Genomic DNA, 20,956 nt, shown 5'->3' on the forward strand with positions numbered 1-20,956 from the left:
GCTCAGGGGTTTGAACTTGCAACCCTCCGGTTACTAGTCCAACGCTCTAACCACTAGGCTACGCTGCCGCCCGTAGTATGGAATGCTTCCAGGGGCAGGAATACTCAACTGTCTTAATATTTGTCAGTGATTATACATTTGAAGCCTTACTGATGGATTTCAGAGATTTTGAGAGACTTTACACACCGTCTCCAAAGCACTACCATTTTTTAGCAAATATCTATCTCCTGTTTCAGCGCTTTTAATAAAGTAACTAATCAATAATGGCCCATTTCATAACTGCATCTCAAACCCCTCTCTGATAAGATGACAGAAACTGTAGATCCACGTGGGTGTACTTCAGCTGTGGGATGACATCATAATAAAAAATTATAAGGTGAATATTAAAATAATTCAAACATTAAAAAGACCCCTTGGCAGATATGGCTAAGATCCTGTAGCACAGACAGACAGACAGACAGACAGACAGACAGACAGACAGACAGACAGACAGACAGACAGACAGACAGACAGAAAGACAGACAGACAGACAGACAGACAGACGTTTGTGTGTGGCGCCACAGAGAGAAGAGTCCGGGGTATGTTCTGTAGTCAGTGTATATTGTGACTGTGGGAGTGGCGCATATTATAACACCTTAATTAGCTCTGTAGTCTTCTGTACGTCTTTAATACAAAAAGTTTATTAATCAGATCTTGGAATATTAACCACACGTGGATTCACTGCATTCAAAGTGATTGAGGATGAAACCAAGAGGTTTTCCAACTCATCCGTTTGATAGAGCCCTGGGATAGAGCTTCTATTGAGGCCAGAGACAGTGTTTGTATGTGGCGCCACAGAGTGAGTGATATAACTGTAGTGTGTAAAGGCTTTGTCCCACATTACACCCTATTCACTTTATAGTGAATAACTCTTGACCAGTAGTGCTCTATATAGGGAATAGGGTGCCATTTGGGACTCAAACATTGTCACTGTAGGAGTGGTCCTTATAATACCACTCCTACTGAAGCAGGTGGCTGTGAGGCGCCTGTTGTCTCCTGCAGATAGTGATCAATGGTATTACTGATAAATTACAGATTCTATGCAGTACTATTTACCATGTCCACCCTTAGCAATATACTCTCCCTTACCTAATTGTTTATTCACTGGGCTGGCCTTTTGACATTATCTGGAATAGAATTTGTTCAATCAGCATTTCAGATAGTATCAGAATTTGTTGTTACACCTTATAGGCTTCCATATGTCTCTTGGTAATATAGGGTGTGCGCTCATTGATTGGGTCATCACTAAGTTGTTCTACGTACCACCTGTGGGTCAACATATCACCTGGGGAGGGGGGCATGAGATCTTTATAAACAGCTAGATGGCACAGTAAGGACCATCAGCAGTTGGGTGACTAGAGAAGACAGACGTACAGCTCAAGAATTTCCAGGTAAGACAAGATCTGTTGTTCTGGTGCTGTTCTACTACCTCTCTCTCTCTCTCTCTCTCTCTCTCTCTCTCTCTCTCTCTCTCTCTCTCTCGCTCATCGACTGGGATTCAGTCCATTGCAGACAGTGAAAGCCCTTCCAAGTGCTTTTAAATGTGTACAATAGCAGATATAGAGATGAAGTGTCAGTTTGGTTGGAGATCAAGTATCATCTCCCTCCATCCAGGATATGCTGGTGGTTAAATCAAACACACTTCTGAAAAGCCACTATCTGCAATTGAATAAGAGCCTGTTTTTCTGCTGATTCAGAATTGTTCTGGTGTCTTCCATTTATTTCTCTCTCTCTCTCTCTGTCCATCGATCTCTCTCTCTTCTTCCACTGACTAATCTCTTAATATTGATCATATATCCTGATCTTTCAACTCCTTTACTCCTCCTCTCTGAATACAGTTTGTAGTGTTAGTTTCAAGCTCTTCTGGACATGTTAATATCTTCAACTCCCCTCCCCTCCCCTCCCCTCTCTCTGACAGTGTACCATGGCCTCTCTCTCTCTGTCCCTGGGACTGCTGGTGCTCTGCACCCTGGCTCTTGTACACTGTGACCTGGATGACAGCCATGTCAGGGTGTGGGGCCTTAGTGCTTCCAACCTGAAAGGAGACCTCCTCTCCCAGCCAGACCCCTACGTCAAGGTGAATTTACTCATTTATTTCATCTTTATTTAACCAGATCAGTCAGTTAACAAAACATTCTTATTTACAACAACAACCTGACAGGTGGGGAGATAAAACAGAAGTACAGTGATGTTACAGACAGGACAGACATCAGAACACAGAAGGACAGAGACACAGCAATAATCAAACAGTAAACAGTAGACAGTCAGCTGTCATTTGTTTGGATATCAAGTAGCCTACAGTGACATGTGACCATGAAAATGTCACTGATTGGCTTGTTACTTGTTAGGTGAAGTAATAATAAAAACGAATTAACAAATGAACAAACAAACAAATTAATTAATTAATTTTAAAATACTTATAAAGGTTCCTCATTCAAGTGAGCCAACTGTACATACATTAAAAATCAGTATTATCAGTATTAAAAGCACAATAATAAAATTTAAAAAATGTTTAATAAATTCTACTGCCAACATTCTCTTCCTTAGGTGTGGTGCGGCCCAGCCTTCGGTGGCATGAGCAGCATTCTGAAGAACCAGGCCAACCCCACCTGGCCCGGCGAGTTCAACTTCGTAGACATCATCCACAAGTCTGTCCTGAAGCTGGAGGTGAGTTTCCCCCCTTACTATGCAAAGCACTTTGAGCACTATGTAAATCCCATCTATTATTATTTTTTAATTTTTAATTTTACCTTTATATAACCAGGCAAGTCAGTTAAGAACAAATTCTTATTTTCAATGACGGCCTGGGAAGAGTGGGTCAACTGCCTGTTCAGGGGCAGAACGACAGATTTGTACCAGATTTGTACCTTGTCAGCTCGGGGGTTTGAACTCGCAACCTTCCGGTTACTAGTCCAATGCTCTAACCACTAGGCTACCCTGCCGCCCTGATGATGTTGGAGATGATGATGATGATGATGAGGAGGAAGAAGATTATCATGATTATTTTTACTATTATTGTTATTATGATGATTATTATTATTAGGTGTGGGATAATAATGTCGGACCAGATCACCGCCTGGGAACCTGCACCACCACCATCCGCCCAGGAACACACACTGAGACCTGCCACCTGAAGAAAGGCACCGTCTACTACACCTACAGCTACGACTACAGTCACTAGATGGAACAGAATGATGATTAGATTGTAACCTATGACCTTTGTGACCTTGTGTCTGATTGGTTCTCTTACCCTTTCACTCATGTATTCACTTCCTTACAGCATCAATTTAAAAAACGTGCTTTACAGCAAGATGGTCTCAGTCTGGCTTTATCATGTTTCTGAATTGTTTTATGATTTCTCAGAAGATGCATTAGAAGATGGTCCATATCATATTAAAAGAGATAAATCGATATTTCTACAAGATTTGAAACCATTCGATATTTACCTTTTACAGTGTAACGACGTGGCCCTTTTGGGTATATATTATGCCCCCCCTTAGTCTCTCTCCCATCCCAGGTTTTACAACGGTCATATATTCCTGCTAGAAACTCTCTCTTCACTTCCTTGGAGTATGGAGGGAGAGAGCCTATGGAGAACAAAGACTTTCTTCTTCCCAAAACTCTTTAATTGGAGAATTAAACAATATTTGTATTTTTGAGAATGTGGGAATGGTCTGTGGACACTTAAGGGTCAGTCATGTCGAGTTTGTTTCATTGGTGATCTCATGAGGACAGGAAACACACATTACTGTGTCTTTGGTTTAGCACACTTCTCAATTACAGGGTTAGCATCTAAATGTTGTGAGACCTATGTGATTACATATAAAACTATTTGTGAAAAGATGAAATGTGATGGTTGCCTTCTAAATGAGAGTATGGATTTTCAAATCAAGTTTAACTTGTCAGTTACAGTTTGGCCTTCTTTCATTATCAGCATTTCAGATAAAAACAACATTTCCCCTTGGTGGTAATTAAGTCCTTATGTTATGTTGATCCAACCTGGGATGACATGGTGGAAGCTAAGCTGCAGTATCACCATCAACATGGGAACCCACAATGTCAGGGAGCCCTCTGTTGTACTTACAGTTACAGTTACATATGACCCCCCCATGTGGAAATGAACTGAATGATAATTAATGATAATCCCTGACACCCCAAAATACTGATTAAATGTTGAAAGCTTAGCAGCACAGGGAAATGGTCAAATTCACACACTTATCAAGAGAATATATCCCCACTGCCTCTGCTCTGGCGAACTCACTAAAGACAAATGTGTGCCGCTGCCTATCCCCCCAAAAAATTATTATAATAATAGTTCAGTCTGATTGGCTTGATATAAGATATTATTTAGACTTTTGATACTTAAGTATATTTCAGCAATTACAAATACTTTTGATAAATAAGTATATTTTAAACCAAATACCTTTAGACTTTTACTCAAGTAGTATTTAACTGGATGACTTTTACTGCAGTTTTTATATTAAGGTATCTTTACTTTGTTCAAGTATGACAACTGAGTACTTTTTCCACCACTGCTTTCAGATCAGGGGAGACCTGTCCCTTATTCATAGTGTCTCAGATCAGGGGAGACCTGTCCCTTATTCATAGTGTCTCAGATCAGGGGAGACCTGTCCCTTATTCATAGTGTCTCAGATCAGGGGAGACCTGTCCCTTATTCATAGTGTCTCAGATCAGGGGAGACCTGTCCCTTATTCATAGTGTCTCAGATCAGGGAGACCTGTCCCTTATTCATAGTGTTTCAGATCCCTTATTCATAGGTCTCAGACCCTGTCCCTTATTCATAGTGTTTCAGATCAGGGAGACCTGTCCCTTATTCATAGTGTCTCAGATCAGGGGAGACCTGTCCCTTATTCATAGTGTCTCAGATCAGAGACCTCCCTTAGGGGAGACCTGTCCCTTATTCATTGTCTCAGGGAGACCTTTCCCTTATTCAGTGTCTCAGATCAGGGAGACCTGTCCCTTATTCATAGTGTCTCAGATCAGGGGAGACATAGTGTCTCAGATCCCTTATTCATAGTGTCTCAGATCAGGGGAGACCTGTCCCTTATTCATAGTGTCTCAGATCAGGTGAGACCTGTCCCTTATTCATAGTGTCTCAGATCAGGGGAGACCTGTCCCTTATTCATAGTGTCTCAGATCAGGGGAGACCCGTCCCTTATTCACAGTGTCTCAGATTAGGAGTGCTGATCTAGGATCAGGTTTTCCCAGTCCAGAACAATCTGCTTCAATATGATCTAATAAGCCAAACTGATATGAACACTCTTCATGAATACGGGTGTAGATCAGGGCCCGTGTCCACAAAGCACCTCAGAACTAGAGACTGCTTTCCAACAACAGGTGGTTTCTGTTGACTATCTAACGGATGTTCTTGAACAGGAAAACATCTGAGAGTAGACCCATACATTTACATTTTAGTCACTCAGCAGACATTCTTATTCAGAATGACTTACAGAGGAGGACAGAGGAGTTGAGGAGAGGACAGACTTTTGGCCAAATGAGAATCTCCCAGTGAATAAAATGTATCTCACCCCTGCTTGGACCACGACACCACAGAGACAGAATTTGACTTCATTCAAGCAAAGTAGTTATTAATGACCCATAAAGAATTGGTCATAATTGGTGGCAAATTACTACAGTATCTCAAACTGATTAAATAATAGAGCCTGGCCCATGGGGAGAAGATTTTATTTGACGGCATTGATATTAGTAACAACAAGACAGCCCATTGGATAATCACAATGTGGTCATTAATAACGTCACAGCCCATTGGACAATCACAATGTGGTCATTAACAATGTGACAGCCCATTGGATAATCACAATGTGGTCATTAATAACGTCACAGCCCATTGGACAATCACAATGTGGTCATTAATAACGCCACAGCCCATTGGACAATCACAATGTGATCATTAACAATGTAATTGGAAATCACAATGCATTAATAACACAGCCCATTGGACAATCACAATGTGATCATTAACAATGTGACAGCCCATTGGACAATCACAATGTGGTCATTAATAACGTCACAGCCCATTGGACAATCACAATGTGGTCATTAACAATGTGACAGCCCATTGGATAATCACAATGTGGTCATTAACAATGTCACAGCCCATTGGATAATCACAATGTGGTCATTAACAATGTCACAGCCCATTGGACAATCACAATGTGGTCATTAACAATGTCACAGCCCATTGGACAATCACAATGTGGTCATTAACAATGTGACAGCCCATTGGATAATCACAATGTGGTCATTTATAACGTCACAGCCCATTGGACAATCACAATGTGGTCATTAATAACGTCACAGCCCATTGGACAATCACAATGTGGTCATTTATAACGTCACAGCCCATTGGACAATCACAATGTGGTCATTCATAACGTCACAGCCCATTGGACAATCACAATGTGGTCATTAACAATGTGACCGCCCATTGGATAATCACAATGTGGTCATTAACAATGTGACAGCCCATTGGACAATCACAATGTGGTCATTAACAATGTGACAGCCCATTGGACAATCACAATGTGGTCATTAACAATGTGACAGCCCATTGGACAATCACAATGTGACAGCCCACGGTCTTTCCTCATATCTTTTCCTAATTTAATTTCCTTTCCTCCGTTCCTAGCTTAATCTCCTCCTTTTCCTGCTTACTTTGCTTCCCTAGCTTCCTCTCTTCCTTTTCTTGATCCCATTCCTCATTTCCTAGCTTTTTTCCTAATTTCCTTTACTCTTCTACTTTCCTACGTTCCTTTCCTCATTTCCTTGATCTATTTCCTCCTCCACTTGTTGGCTGCTTTTCCTTCATTCTGTGGTCCAACTCATCCCAAACCATCTCAACTGGGTTGAGGTGGGGTTATTGTGGAGGCCAGGTCACCTGATGCAGCACTCCATCACTCTCCTTCTTGGTCAAATAGCCCTTCCACATCCTGGAGGTGTGTTTTCGGTCGTTGTCCTGCTGAAAACAAATAGTAGTCACACTAAGTGAAAACCAGATGGAATGGCGTATCGCTGCAGAATGATGTGGTAACCATGCTGGTTATGTGTGCTTTGAATTCTAAATAAATCACTGACAGTGTCACCAGCAAAGCACCCCCACACCATCACACCTCCTCCTCCATGCTTCACGGTGGGAACCACACATGCGGAGATAATCCGTTCACCTACTCTTTATCTCACAAAGACACGGAGGTTGGAACCAAAAATCCCAAATTTGGACTCATCAGATCAAAGGACAACTTTCCATCGGCGTATCGCTGCAGAATGATAAAACATTAAAACATCAATAAAAAGAAACGTGCTTTACGGCAAGATGTTCTCAGTCTTCATCATGTTTCTGAATTGTTTTACATTTCTCAGAAGAGGTCTTAGGTTGGTCCGTAGAATATTGAAAGTGATAAATCAATATTTCGACTTGATTTGAGATTTTCTGTCAAAGCCTTTTACAGTGTACCATTATTGTGCTTAAACACTTGATATAACTTTAATCAGCATTCAGATGAATACATTCCCCAATGGTGATAATTAAGTCCTTGTGTTATGTTATCTTAAGGAACTAACCCGGGATGACATTGCTGGGAAGCTGAAGCACCAACATCAGCAAGGGAACCTATAATAAACATATTTCTTACTTTGCAAACACAGTGGTCAAATATGTTTTTAGAAATATGACAACATGTGTGACTTTACATTTGTGACCTGTGTTTTACATATTTGTGAGTTGCTCCACATACAGGGCATTTGAAAAGTATTCACACCCCTTCCCTTTTTCACATTTTGTTACGTTACAGTCATATTCAAAAATGGATTAAATAAATGTATTTCCTCATCAATTTACACACATGTCCCATAATGACAAAGTGAAAACAGGTTTTCAGAAATGTTTGCAAATGTATAAAAAATATATAAAAAAATAACAGAAATACCTTATTTACATAAGTGTTCAGACCATTTGCTATGAGACTCGAAATTGAGCTCAGGTGTATCCTGTTTCCATTGATCATCCTTGAGATGTTTCTACAACTTGATTGGAATCCACCTTTGGTAAATTCAATTGATTAGACATGATTTGGAAAGGCATCCACCTGTCTATATAAGGTCCCACAGTTGACAGTGGATGTCAGAGCAAGAACCAAGCCATGAAGTCGAAGGGATTGTCTGTTGAGCTCCGAGACATGATTGTGTTGAGGCACAGATCTGGGGAAGGGTACCAAAACATTTCTGCAGCATTGAAGGTCCCCAAGGACACAGTGGCCTCTGTAACAGTATAGCTTTCGCCCGTCCCCTCGGCTCGAACCAGGTACCCACTGCACACATCAACAACAGTCACCCACGAAGCATCGCTACCCATCGCGCCACAAAAGCTTCGGCACTTGCAGAGAGCAAGGGGAACAACTACTTCAGGTCTCAGAGCGAGTGGCGTAACCAATTGAAACGCTATTAGCGCGCACCACCGCTAACTAGCTAGCCATTTCACATCGGTTACACCTCCATCATTCTTAAATGGAAGAAGTTGGGAACTACCAAGACTCTTCCTAGTGCTGGCCACCCAGCCAAACTGAGCAATTGGGGGAGATGTTCACTCTGACAGAGCTCCAGAGTTCCTCTTTGGAGGTGGGAGAAACTTCCAGAAGGACAACCAACTCCGCAGCACTCCACCAATCAGGCCTTTATGGTAGAGTGGCCAGACGGAAGCCACTCCTCAGTAAAAAGCACATGACAGCTTGCTTGGAGTTTGCCAAAGGGCAGCTAAAGGATTCTCAGACCATGAGAAACAAGATCCTCTGGTCTGATGAAACCAAGATTGAACTCTTTGGCCTGAATGCCAAGCGTCACGTCTGGAGGAAACCTGGCACCATCCCTACGGTGAAGCATGGTGTTGGCAGCATCATGCTGTGGGGATTTCTTTCAGCTGCATGGACTGGGAGACTAGTTATGATCAAGGGAAAGATAAACAGAGCAAATTATAGAGATTCTTGATGAAACCTGCTCCAGAATGCTCAGGACCTCAGACTGGGGTGTAGGTTCACCTTCCAACAGGAAAAAATACCCTCAGCATACAGCCAAGAGAACGCAAGAGTGGCTTCGGGACAAGTCTGAGAACGTCCTTGAGTGGCCCAGACAGAGCCTGGACTTGAACCCGATGGTACATCTCTGGAGAGACCTGAAAATAGCTATGCAGTAATGCTCCCCAATCCAACCTGACAGAGCTTGAGAGGATCTGCAGAGAAGAATGGGAGAAACTTCCCAAATACAGGTTTACCAAGCTTGTAGCGTCGTACCTAAGAAGACTTAAGGCTGCAATCGCTGCCAAACGTGCTTCAACAAAGTACTGAGTAAAGGGTCTGAATACTTATGTAAATGTGATATTTCAGTTTTTTAATTTTATACATTTAAAAAAATGTCTAAACCTGTTTTTGCTTTGTAGTTAATGGGGTATTGTGTGTAGATTGATGAGGGGGAAAAACAATGTAATACATTTTAAAATAAGTCTGTAATGTAATAAAAATGTGGAAGAAGTCCATGGGTCCGAATACAATCCGAATGCACTGAACAATACGGAATCCAGATTAGGACATCCTCAGTTCTCAAAGAAATTAAGTACAAATGTATATATCACAATTGCTTTTTGAAATGCATGTTTGATATCCTAGTTCACTTTCTGCCTTTTCTAGCTTCAATTTTTTCCTTCCTTGCTTGCTTTCCTTGATATCTTTCCATCTTAACTACTTTTCCTTTCCCCTTTTCCTAGCTTCCTTGCTCCTTTTCCTTGCTCCCTTTCCTTCCCTGGGTTCCTCTCATATCCTCCTTTCCTTGCTTACTTTCCTTCACTGGCTTCATCTCCCTCTTTCTTAGTTCCCTTTTCTTTCCTAGCTCCCTTTCATCCTATCCTTTCCCTAGCTTCCTTTCGTTGGTCATTTCTCTTTTCCATTCCTTCTTTCTTATCTTCTGTTTCTCAACCCCTGTCTTTCCCTTCCTCCACTCCTTTGCTTTCCTCGCTCTCTTTCCTCCTATCTTTTCCTCATTTTCTATCTTTTCCTCCTTTTCTAGCCTCTCTCCTCCTTTTCTTGCTCCCTTTCCTTCCCTAGATTACTTTCCTCTCCTCCTTTTCTTGCTCCCTTTCCTTCCCTAGATTAATTTCCTCTCCTCCTTTACTAGACCCTGTTCCTCATTTCCTAGCTTTCTTTCCTAATTAGCTTGTTCCCTTTATATCTCTAACTAACTTTACACTTATCCTTTCCTTGTTTCCTTTCCTTTCCTCCTTTCCTAGCTTCATTTCCTTGATATCTTTTCTTCTTTTATCTTCCACTTTTTTGCTTTCCTCGCTCCCTTTCCTCCTCCTTTCCTAGCTTAATTTCCTATTTTCCTTACTCCATTCACTGGTATGGAGGGTTTTAGAGTGGTTTCTAATATATTTTATACATATTTGCATATTGCATTATAGTCAATGGCAAGTGATGACTCTGCAAAATTTGACAACCTCATACGTACATGGATATTGCATTGAATAGACAATAAAACATTCAAGTTAAAATACACATTAAACACGTTTGACATTTACTTTAGAAGATACTTAAAGAGTTGATTAAGTGGACACTCAAACACAGAGTGAAGTGGCAAAAGTAAGGTCTGGGTGACTTTGTATCTTTCAGTCCTGGCCTGTTAATATAGACAGCATGTTAGTACTACAGGTGACCTGCCTGACACATGTCCTTGGCAGGCAGGTAAACAGTCTCTGAAGGGGGACTTGAACAGGAACACTGTAAAGTCCAGGCACAGGTTGTCTTCACCCATGAAGTGAGGGCAGTGATAATACATGTAGTACATCCATGATCCTTGTATCCTGGGTATGCCGTGCAGAAGATGATTTGGCAAGCACGTGTCTGGATGCTCTCAAGCACGTGTCTGGATGCTCTCAAGCACGTGTCTGGATGCTCTCAAGCACGTGTCTGGATGCTCTCAAGCACGTGTCTGGATGCTCTCAAGCGGCCACCAACTTTTTAATATTGAAATTTAAAATTTTTTTGCTCAGGGCAAACAATTACATATATAGGAAAGACACCAAGAGAGAACAGAAATACTATTTACTCACTATTCATATATACAGTACATATTCATATTCTTATATACAGTAAAGTTACATTAGATCTTTAGAAAGAGAAGAACATCTACATTAGCCTCAACAGCACTCTAGGTTAGCACAATGGTTTACCTGGAGGACAGCCAGTTTCCATCCTCCTCTGGGCACATTGACTTCAATACAAAACCTTCCATAGACTTACACAGTATTTATGACGTCCTCCAACCTAGCAGAGCCCTTGCAACATGAACTGACATGTTGTCCACCAAAGGATCAGAGAATGAATCTAGCACTAAAAGCATAAGCTACAGCTAGCAAGCACTGCAGTGCATAAAATGTGGCGAGTAGTTGACTCAAAGTGAGAGAAAGACAATAGCCAAACCATTTTTAACAAATGAAGTTCTTTAAAAATGAAGGAGATGCAAGAGAGAGAGAGCAAGAAAAGGAGAAAGACAGCTAGCTATATTTCATTGTATTTATTTTCACTTTCACTTAGCTTGCGAATGCAGCTAGCTAGTTTACCCTACACAAATACCTGGCTCAAACAGAGAGGGATGCTATGTTAGCTAGCTGGCTATGGCTATCCAACACTGGAACTCTTCCAAGTCAAGGTGAGCTTTTGGTTTTATTCAGTTATTGCCACCGAGGCCCACCGGTGTAAATGCTAAACTGCTTGCTGACAGTACACGGTACTGCATGATTGTAGCCGGTTTACTAACGCGTTACTTCTAGTAGCTATGTTGACTATGGCGTTAGCTAATACTGTGACAATGATGTAGGCTGTGTGTAGTGGTTAGCATCACAGAAGCGAAGGGAAAAGGTGAGAGGAGAGCGAGTAGATGCAAGAAGGAATTACAACGAGCAAAATGTTCATGCTGGTTGGTTGTATGCGGCTGCTATGAATGTGAACTGTGTTTGTGTATGATCAAGGGTGTATTCATTCTGGCGATTCTGTTGAAAAACTTTTCTTTGAAAACATTTCTTAAAACTGAAGCAAAATGGCACCCTATTGCCTATATACACCCTATATAATGCACTACTGGTCAAAAGTAGATCAGGGTGTAATGTAGGATATAGGGTGTAATTTGGGACAAAGCCTTTACACACTACAGTTATATCACTCACTCTGTGGCGCCACATACAAACATTGTCTCTGGCTTCAATAGAAGCTTTATCCCAGGGCTCTATCAACCGGATGAGTTGGAAAACCTCTTGGTTTCATCCTTAATAATTTGAATGCCGGTTATCCACTTGTGGTTAATATTCCAAGATCTAATTAATACACGTTTTGTATTAAAGACGTACAGAAGACTACAGAGCTAATTAAGATGTTATAATATGCGCCACTCCCACAGTGACAATATCCACTGACTACAGAACATACCCCGGACTCTTCTCTCTGTGGCGTCACACACAAACGTCTGTCTGTCTGTCTGTCTGTCTGTCTGTCTGTCTGTCTGTCTGTCTGTCTGTCTGTCTGTCTGTCTGTCTGTCTGTCTGTCTGTCTGTCTGTACGTACTACAGGATGTTAGCCAAAACTGCCAAGGGATTTTTTTGAATGTTTGAATTATGTTAATCTACACTTTCGAATGTTGTCGTTGTGATGTCATCCCACAGCTGAAGTACAACCATGTGGATCTAGACTACAGCTTTCTGTCATCTTATCAGAGAGGGGTTTGAGATGCAGTTATAAAACAGGCTGTTATTGATCACTTTCCTAAAGGCGCTGAGACAGGAGGTAGATATTTGCTAAAAAAATGGTAGTGCTTTGAAGACTGTGTGTAAAGTCCCTCAAAATCTCTGAAATTCATCAGTAAAGCTACAAATGTATAATCACTGACAAATATTAAGACAGTTGAGTGTTCCTGCCCCAGGAAGCATTCCAAACTATGGGCTCCATCTGTAACTGTGGTTGAACAGATCACCAGCCGTTCGTCAGCTGATCTGTAACTGTGGTAGAACAGGTCCCCAGGCGATCGTCAGCTGATCTGAAACTGTGGTGCAACAGGTCCACAGGTGAAAGAGAGAGAGAGAAATGCCCAGAACAGCAACACAATTAGACCCAACCTAATCATGAGAAAATTAAAAGATAATTACTTGACACATTGGAAAGAACTAACAAAAAAAATGAAAAAGGGGACGTTTCTTTTTTTGCTGAGTTTAGTAGCAGTACTAGTAGTGTAGAAGGCTCAACGCCACTATTGTAGTCGGAGGAAAGGAAACTGGGAAAGGAAGAAAGGGAGCCAGGAAATGAGAGGAAAGGAAACTAGGGAAGGAGGAACAGAAAGGTAGTTAGGAAAGGATAGGAGGAAAGGGAGCTATGAAAGTGAATGAGGAAAGGAGGACATATATCAAGGAAAGGAAGCTAGGAAAAGAGGAAAAGAACCTAGGAAAGAAGAAGAGTAAAGGAAATTAGGAAAGAAAGCAAGGAAATTTGGAATGGGATCAGGATAAGGTGAAGAGGAAAGGAAGCTAGTGAAGGAAAGGGGGAAATAAAAAGGAGGAGAAGAGGCTAGGAAAGGAGGGAAGGAAATTAGAAAAAGATAGGAGGAAGAGAGCTAGGAAAGCAAAGGAGTGGAAGAAAGGAGCTGTACATCAAGCTGCCTCACGCTACAGAAACAGGAGATGGACTCCTGACCCTAATTTCCTCCAATTGTAAACATTTACTTTTGTCATCTGGCATACAGACAAATGAACAGTTTTAAATCTTATCTCATGTTATTCTAATCTACACATTTGCTAGGCTGAAATAAACTTTTTTGCAGTTTTAAAGCCAATTTCCTTCCATTCTACACATTTTGCAATGAGACTAGCAGATGATATTGCGGTTGTAGCGAAATGCTTGTGTTCCTAACTCCAACAGTGCAGTAATATCTAACAATATACACATGTAAAAGTGAAAGAATGGAATGAAGACATTTTGAAATATTAGGACAAGCACTGTTGGTGTCTGTAGTATAAACACACACATAAAAACAGTTGAAGTTGGAAGTTTACATACACTTAGGTTGGAGTCATTAAAACTCATTTTTCAACCACTTCACAAAGTTCTTGTTAACAAACTATAGTTTTGGCAAGTCAGTTAGGATATCTGTGTGCATGACACAAGCAATTTGTCCAACAATTGTTTACAGACATATTATTTCACTTATAATTCACTGTATCACAAATCCAGTGGGTTTGAAGTTCACATACACTAAGTTGACTGTGCCTTTAAACAGCTTGGAAAATTCCAGAAAATTATGTCATGGCTTTAGAAGGTTCTGATAAGCTAATTATCATAATTTGAGAAATTTGGGGGTGTACCTGTGGAAGTATTTCAAGGCCTACATTCAAACTCAGTGCCTCTTTGCTTGGCATGATGGGAAAATCAAAAGAAATTAGCCAAGACCTCAGAAAGAAATGTGTAGACCTCCACAAGTCTGGTTCATCCTTGGGAGCAATTTCCAAATGCCTGAAGGTACCACGTTCATCTGTACAAACAATATTACGCAAGTATAAAAACCATGGGACCACACAGCCGTCATACTGCTCAGGAAGGAGACACGTTCTGTCTCCTAGAGATGAACGTACTTTATTGCGAAAAGTGCAAATCAATCCCAGAACAACAGCAAAGGGCCTTGAGGTACAAAAGTATCTATATCCACAGTAAAACAAGTCCTATATCGACATAACCTGAAAGGCCGCTCAGCAAGGAAGAAGCCACTGCTCCAAAACCGCCATAAAAAAGCCAGACTACGGTTTGCAACTGCACATGGGGACAAAGATCGTACTTTTTGGAGGAATGTCCTCCCCTCTGGTCTGATGAAACAGAAATATGTTTGGAGGAAAAAGGGGGACGCTTGCAAGCCGAAGAACACCATCCCAACTGTGAAGCACGGGGGTGGCAGCATCATGTTGTGGGGTTGCTTCGCTGCAGGTGGGACTGGTGCACTTCACTTCACAAACTAGATGGCATCATGAGACAGGAAAATTATGTGGATATATTGAAGCAACATCTCAAGACATCAGTCAGGAAGTTAAAGCTTGGTCGCAAATTGGTCTTCCAAATGGACAATGACCCCAAGCATACTTCCAAAGTTGTTGTAAAATGACTTAAGGAAAACAAAGTCAAGGTATTGGAGTGGCCATCACAAAGCCCAGACTTCAATCCCATACACAATTTGTCGGCAGAACTGAAAAAGCGTGTGCGAGCAAGGAGGCCTACAAACCTGACTCAGTTATACCAGCTCTGTCAGGAGGAATGGGCCAAAATTCACCCAACTTATTGTGGGAAGCTTGTGGGAGGCTACCAAAACATTTCACCCAAGTTAAAAAATGTAAAGGCAATGCTACCAAATACTAATTGAGTGTATGTAAACTTCTGACACACTGGGAATGTGATGAAAGAAATAATAGCTGAACTAAATCATTCTCTCTACTATTATTCTGACATTTCACATTCTTAAAATAAAGTGGTGAACCTAACTGACCTAAGACAGGGCATTTTTACTAGGATTAAATGTCAGGAATTGTGAAAAACTGAGTTTAAAGTTTTGGTTCCAACCACCCTGTCTTTGTTAGACGCAGAGTAGGTGAACGGATGATCTCTGCATGTGTATCCCACCTTGAAGCATGGAGGAGAAGGTGTGATGGTGTGGGGGTGCTTTGCTGGTGACAGTGGTTTATTTAGAATTCAAAGCACACATAACCAGCATGGTTACCACATCATTCTGCAGCGATACGCCATTCCATCTGGTTTGCACTTAGTGTGACTACTATTTGTTTTCAGCAGGACAATGACCGAAAACACACCTCCAGGATGTGTCAGGGCTATTTGACCAAGAAGGAGAGTGATGGAGTGCTGCATCAGGTGACCTGGCCTCCACAATAACCCCACCTCAACCCAGTTGAGATGGTTTGGGATGAGTTGGACCACAGAATGAAGGAAAAGCAGCCAACAAGTGGAGGAGGAAATAGATCAAGGCAATGAGGAAAGGAACGTAGGAAAGTAGAAGAGTAAAGGAAATGAGGAAAAAAGCTAGGAAATGAGGAATCGGATCAAGAAAAGGAAGAGAGGAAGCTAGGGAAGCAAAGTAAGCAGGAAAATTAAGAGATTAAGCTAGGAACGGAGGAAAGGAAATTAAATTAGGAAAAGAGAGCTAGGACAGACCGTGGGCTGTCACATTGTGATTGTCCAATGGGCTGTGACATTGTGATTGTCCAATAGGCTGTGACATTGTTAATGACCACATTGTGATTATCCAATGGGCTGTGACATTGTTAACCTGTTGCTTCTACTCGGGACGCTTGCGTCCCAACTAGAGCTCTGGAAATGCAAATGCGCTACGCTAAATGCTAATAGTATTAGTTAAAACTCAAAAGTTCATTAAAATACACATGCAGGGTATCGAATTAAAGCTACACTCGTTGTGAATCCAGGCAACAAGTCAGATTTTTAAAATGCTTTTCGGCGAAAGCATGAGAAGCTATTATCTGATAGCATGTAACACCCAAAAAGACCCACAGGGGACGTAAACAAAATAATTAGCATTTCGGCGTTACACAAACCGCACAATAAAATAGAAAACATTCATTACCTTTCACCATCTTCTTTGTTGGCACTCCTAGATGTCCCATAAACACTATTTGGGTCTTTATTTCGATTAAATCGGTCCATATAAAGCCTAGATATCGTTATATGTAGACTGTGTGATAAACGAAAAAAACATAGTTTCAAAACGTAACGTCATTTTTTAAAATTCAAAAAGTCGACGATAAACTTTCACAAAACACTTCAAAATACGTTTGTAATGCAACTTTAGGTATTAGTAAACGTTAATAAGCGATAAAATTCATCAGGAGGCGATGTAAAGATCATTAGCTGTCCGTCTGGAAAAATGTCCGGCTAGAAACTCAACGAAAATATCCGGTCCTAGACCATAGGAGATACGGTGCCCTGCATGTGTTTGACCAAGAAAAAACTCGAAGGGAAATGACAAGACTCTAGACACCGTGTGGAAGCTGTAGGTACTGCAACCTCAGTCAATTAATTGTGGTTCACCTTTATCAATGGGTTCAAGTAGCGCATGGATATATTTTCCCATTTTCAGTGATCAGTTTTTCCTGTGCTTTTCGATGTAAATGCCGTTCTGGTAAAGCCACAGCAGTGATTTAACCAGTTTTATAAACGTCTGAGTGTTTTCTATCCACACAGACTAAGCAAATGCATATACTATATTCCTGGCATGAGTAGCAGGGCGCTGAAATGTTGCGCGATTTTTAACAGAATGTTCAAAAAAGTAGAGGGTCGACTTAAGAGGTTAATGACCACATTGTGATTATCCAATGGGCTGTGACATTGTGATTGTCCAATGGGCTGTGACATTGTTAATGACCACATTGTGATTATCCAATGGGCTGTGACATTGTTAATGACCACATTGTGATTATCCAATGGGCTGTGACATTGTTAATGACCACATTGTGATTATCCAATGGGCTGTGACATTGTTAATGACCACATTGTGATTGTCCAATGGGCTGTCACATTGTTAATGACCACATTGTGATTATCCAATGGGCTGTCTTGTTGTTACTAATATCAATGCCGTCAAACATAATCTTCTCCCCATGGGCCAGGCTCCATTATTGAATCAGTTTGAGATACTGTAGTAATTTGCCACCAATTATGACCAATTCTTTATGGGTCATTAATAACTACTTTGCTTGAATGAAGTCAAATTCTGTCTCTGTGGTGTCGTGGTCCAAGCAGGGGTGAGATACATTTTATTCACTGGGAGATTCTCACTTGAGCAAAAGTCTGTCCTCTCCTCGACTCCTCTGTCCTCCTCTGTAAGTCATTCTGAATAAGAACGTCTGTTGAATGACTAAAATGTAAATGTATGGGTCTGCTCTCAGATGTTTTCCTGTTCAAGAACATCCGTTAGATAGTCAACAGAAACCACCTGTTGTTGGAACGTAGTCTCTACTCTGAGGCGCTTTGTGGACACGGGCCCTTAGACTCATATTCAACATAACATAACATAAGGACTTAATTACCACCATGGGGAAATGTTGTATTTATCAGAAATGCTGATAATGAAAGAAGGCCAAACTGTAACTGACAAGTCCATACTCTCATTTAGAAGGCAACCATCACATTTAATCTTTTCACAAATAGTTTTATATGTAATCACATAGGTCTCACAACATTTAGATGCTAACCCTGTAATTGAGAAGTGTGCTAAACCAAAGACACAGTAATGTGTGTTTCCTGTCCTCATGAGATCACCAATGAAACAAACTCGACATGACTGACCCTTAAGTGTCCACAGACCATTCCCACATTCTCAAAAATACAAATATTGTTTAATTCTCCAATTAAAGAGTTTTGGGAAGAAGAAAGTCTTTGTTCTCCATAGGCTCTCTCCCTCCATACTCCAAGGAAGTGAAGAGAGAGAGTTTCTAGCAGGAATATATGACCGTTGTAAAACCTGGGATGGGAGAGAGACTAAGGGGGGGCATAATATATACCCAAAAGGGCCACGTCGTTACACTGTAAAAGGTAAATATTGAATGGTTTCAAATCTAGTAGAAATATTGATTTATCTCTTTTAATATGATATGGACCATCTTCTAATGCATCTTCTGAGAAATCATAAAACAATTCAGAAACATGATAAAGCCAGACAGACCATCTTGCCGTAAAGCAAGTTTTTTTAATTGATGCTGTAAGGAAGTGAATACATGAGTGTCAGGGTGAGAGAACCAATCAGACACAAGGTCGTAAAGGTCATAGGTTACAATCTAACCATCATTATGTTCCTTCTAGTGACTGTAGTCGTAGCTGTAGGTGTAGTAGACGGTGCCTTTCTTCAGGTGGCAGGTCTCAGTGTGTGTTCCTCGGCGGATGGTGGTTGTGCAGGTTCCCAGCCGGTGATCTGGTCCGGCGTCATCATCCCACACCTAATAATAATAATAATTTATAATTTATAATAATAATTTAAAGTCATAATAATAATAAATAATCTTTAAAATCATGACAATAATCATAATAATACTCTTCCGCCTCCTCTTCCTCCAACTCTTTCTCCTCCTCTTCCTCCTACTCTTTCTCCTCCTCCTCATTATCATCATCATCGTTGTAATAATAATTGATTTGATTTACATAGTGCTTTTCCAGTGCTCAAAGTGCTTTGCATAGTAAGGGGGAAACTCACCTCCAGCTTCAGGACAGACTTGTGGATGATGTCTACGAAGTTGAACTCACCGGGCCAGGTGGGGTTGGCCTGGTTCTGCAGAATGCTGCTCATGCCACCGAAGGCTGGGCCGCACCACACCTAAAGAAGATAATGTTGTCAGTAGACTTTATTAAGTATTGGTTGGTCCCCGTCGAGACGGTTGAGCTAACGTAGGCTAATGCAATTAGCATGAGGTTGTAAGTAACAAGAACATTTCCCAGGACATAGACATATCTGATATTGGCAGAAAGTTTAAATTCTTGTTCATCTAACTGCACTGTCCAATTTACTGTAGCTATTACAGTGAAAGAATACCATGCTATTGTTTGAGGAGAGTGCACAGTTTTGAACATGAAATGTTATTAATAAACAAATCAGGCACATTTGGACAGTATTGATTCAACATTTTGAACATAAATGCAATGGTTCATTGTATCAATCTAAAACTTTGCACACACACTGATGCCATCTAGTGGCCAACATCTAAATTGCACCTGGGCTTGAATAATACATTATGGCCTTTCTCTTGCATTTCAAAGACGATGGTACAAAAAAATACAAAAGAAAGGTTGGATTTTTTTTTGTATTGTGTTTTACCAGATCTATCGTGTTATATTCTCCTACATTCCTTTCACATTCCGACAAACTTCTAAGTGTTTGCTTTCCAATGGTACCAAGAAAAGGCATACCCTTGCTTCAAGACCTGAGCTACAGGCAGTTAGATTTGGGTATGTCATTACATTCAATTCACCTTGACGTAGGGGTCTGGCTGGGAGAGGAGGTCTCCTTTCAGGTTGGAAGCACTAAGGCCCCACACCCTGACGTGGCCGTCATACAGGTCACAGTGTACAAGAGCCAGGGTGCAGAGCACCAGCAGTCCCAGGGACAGAGAGAGAGAGGCCATGGTACACTGTCTGGGAGAGAGGAGAGGAGGTGACAGGAGGGGGAAGATATAAACATGTCCATAAGAGCTTGAAACTAACATTACAATACAAACTCTCTAAACAGAGAGGTGGAGTAAAAATACAGTTCAGGACATATTCTCAGTAATAAGAGACCAGTGAAGGAAGAGATAGAGAGAGAGAGACAGACAGTGACACAGAAGAGAGAGAGGGACAGCGACTGAGAGAGAGGAAGAGAGAGAGAGAGAGAGAGAGAGAGAGAAAGAGTGAGAGAGAGAGAGAGGGGGGTAGAAGAACAGAAGAACAGATCATGTCTTACCTGGATATTCTTGAGCTGGACGTCTGTCTTCTCTAGTCATCCAACTGCTGATGGTCCTTACTGTGCCATCTAGCTGTTTATAAAGATCTCAGCCCCCCCCCAGGTGGTATGTAAGACTGCTTATCCAATGAGAACACACCCTATATTACCAAGAGACATATGGAAGCCTATAAGGTGTAACGACAAATTCTGATACTATTTGAAGTGCTGATTGAACAAATTCTATTCCAGATAATGTCAAAAGGCCAGCCCAGTGAATCAACAGTTAGGTAAGGGAGAGGACATTGCTAAGGGTGGACATGGTAAATAGTACTGCATAGAATCTGTAATTCATCAGTAATACCATTGATCA

At 41.1% G+C, this 20,956-nt stretch overlaps 2 protein-coding genes across 3 annotated transcripts; one reads left to right on the top strand and one right to left on the bottom strand.

The window, feature by feature from the left end:
- The first annotated feature begins 1,344 nt into the window (after positions 1 to 1,344).
- Positions 1,345 to 3,463, top strand: LOC135574622 (uncharacterized). The gene is made up of 4 exons (XM_065026065.1): positions 1,345 to 1,430; positions 1,958 to 2,116; positions 2,587 to 2,706; positions 3,083 to 3,463. Exons 2-4 carry the CDS (start codon positions 1,964 to 1,966, stop codon positions 3,218 to 3,220), a joined length of 411 nt encoding a protein of 136 aa, XP_064882137.1. The 5' UTR covers positions 1,345 to 1,430; positions 1,958 to 1,963; the 3' UTR covers positions 3,221 to 3,463.
- Positions 3,464 to 18,822: 15,359 nt separating this feature from the next.
- On the bottom strand, positions 18,823 to 20,696 carry LOC135574623 (uncharacterized). 2 transcript variants are annotated; one of them, XM_065026067.1, is made up of 4 exons: positions 20,605 to 20,696; positions 20,135 to 20,293; positions 19,363 to 19,482; positions 18,823 to 19,108 (listed from the first exon to the last, which is right to left on the bottom strand). In XM_065026067.1, the coding sequence occupies exons 2-4, from the start codon at positions 20,285 to 20,287 to the stop codon at positions 18,971 to 18,973; spliced, it is 411 nt and encodes a 136-aa protein (XP_064882139.1). In that variant the 5' UTR covers positions 20,288 to 20,293; positions 20,605 to 20,696; the 3' UTR covers positions 18,823 to 18,970. The 2 variants fall into 2 exon arrangements, with proteins under 2 accessions (XP_064882139.1, XP_064882138.1); XM_065026066.1 differs by having other exon boundaries at positions 20,135 to 20,297.
- Positions 20,697 to 20,956: the final 260 nt, after the last annotated feature.

This window comes from Oncorhynchus nerka, linkage group LG13, assembly GCF_034236695.1.
Source record: "Oncorhynchus nerka isolate Pitt River linkage group LG13, Oner_Uvic_2.0, whole genome shotgun sequence".
Taxonomy (NCBI): Eukaryota; Metazoa; Chordata; class Actinopteri; order Salmoniformes; family Salmonidae; genus Oncorhynchus; species Oncorhynchus nerka.

Bases quoted from the DNA above. Each gene is read 5' to 3' on its own strand.
- LOC135574622 (XM_065026065.1), top strand. From the start codon at position 1,964: ATGGCCTCTCTCTCTCTGTCCCTGGGACTGCTGGTGCTCTGCACCCTG. The intron at 2,117-2,586 runs GTGAATTTACTC...TCTCTTCCTTAG, and splicing joins AGCCAGACCCCTACGTCAAG to GTGTGGTGCGGCCCAGCCTT. The intron at 2,707-3,082 runs GTGAGTTTCCCC...TATTATTATTAG, and splicing joins AGTCTGTCCTGAAGCTGGAG to GTGTGGGATAATAATGTCGG.
- LOC135574623 (XM_065026067.1), bottom strand. From the start codon at position 20,287: ATGGCCTCTCTCTCTCTGTCCCTGGGACTGCTGGTGCTCTGCACCCTG. The intron at 19,483-20,134 runs GTGAATTGAATG...TATCTTCTTTAG, and splicing joins AGCCAGACCCCTACGTCAAG to GTGTGGTGCGGCCCAGCCTT. The intron at 19,109-19,362 runs GTGAGTTTCCCC...TATTATTATTAG, and splicing joins AGTCTGTCCTGAAGCTGGAG to GTGTGGGATGATGACGCCGG.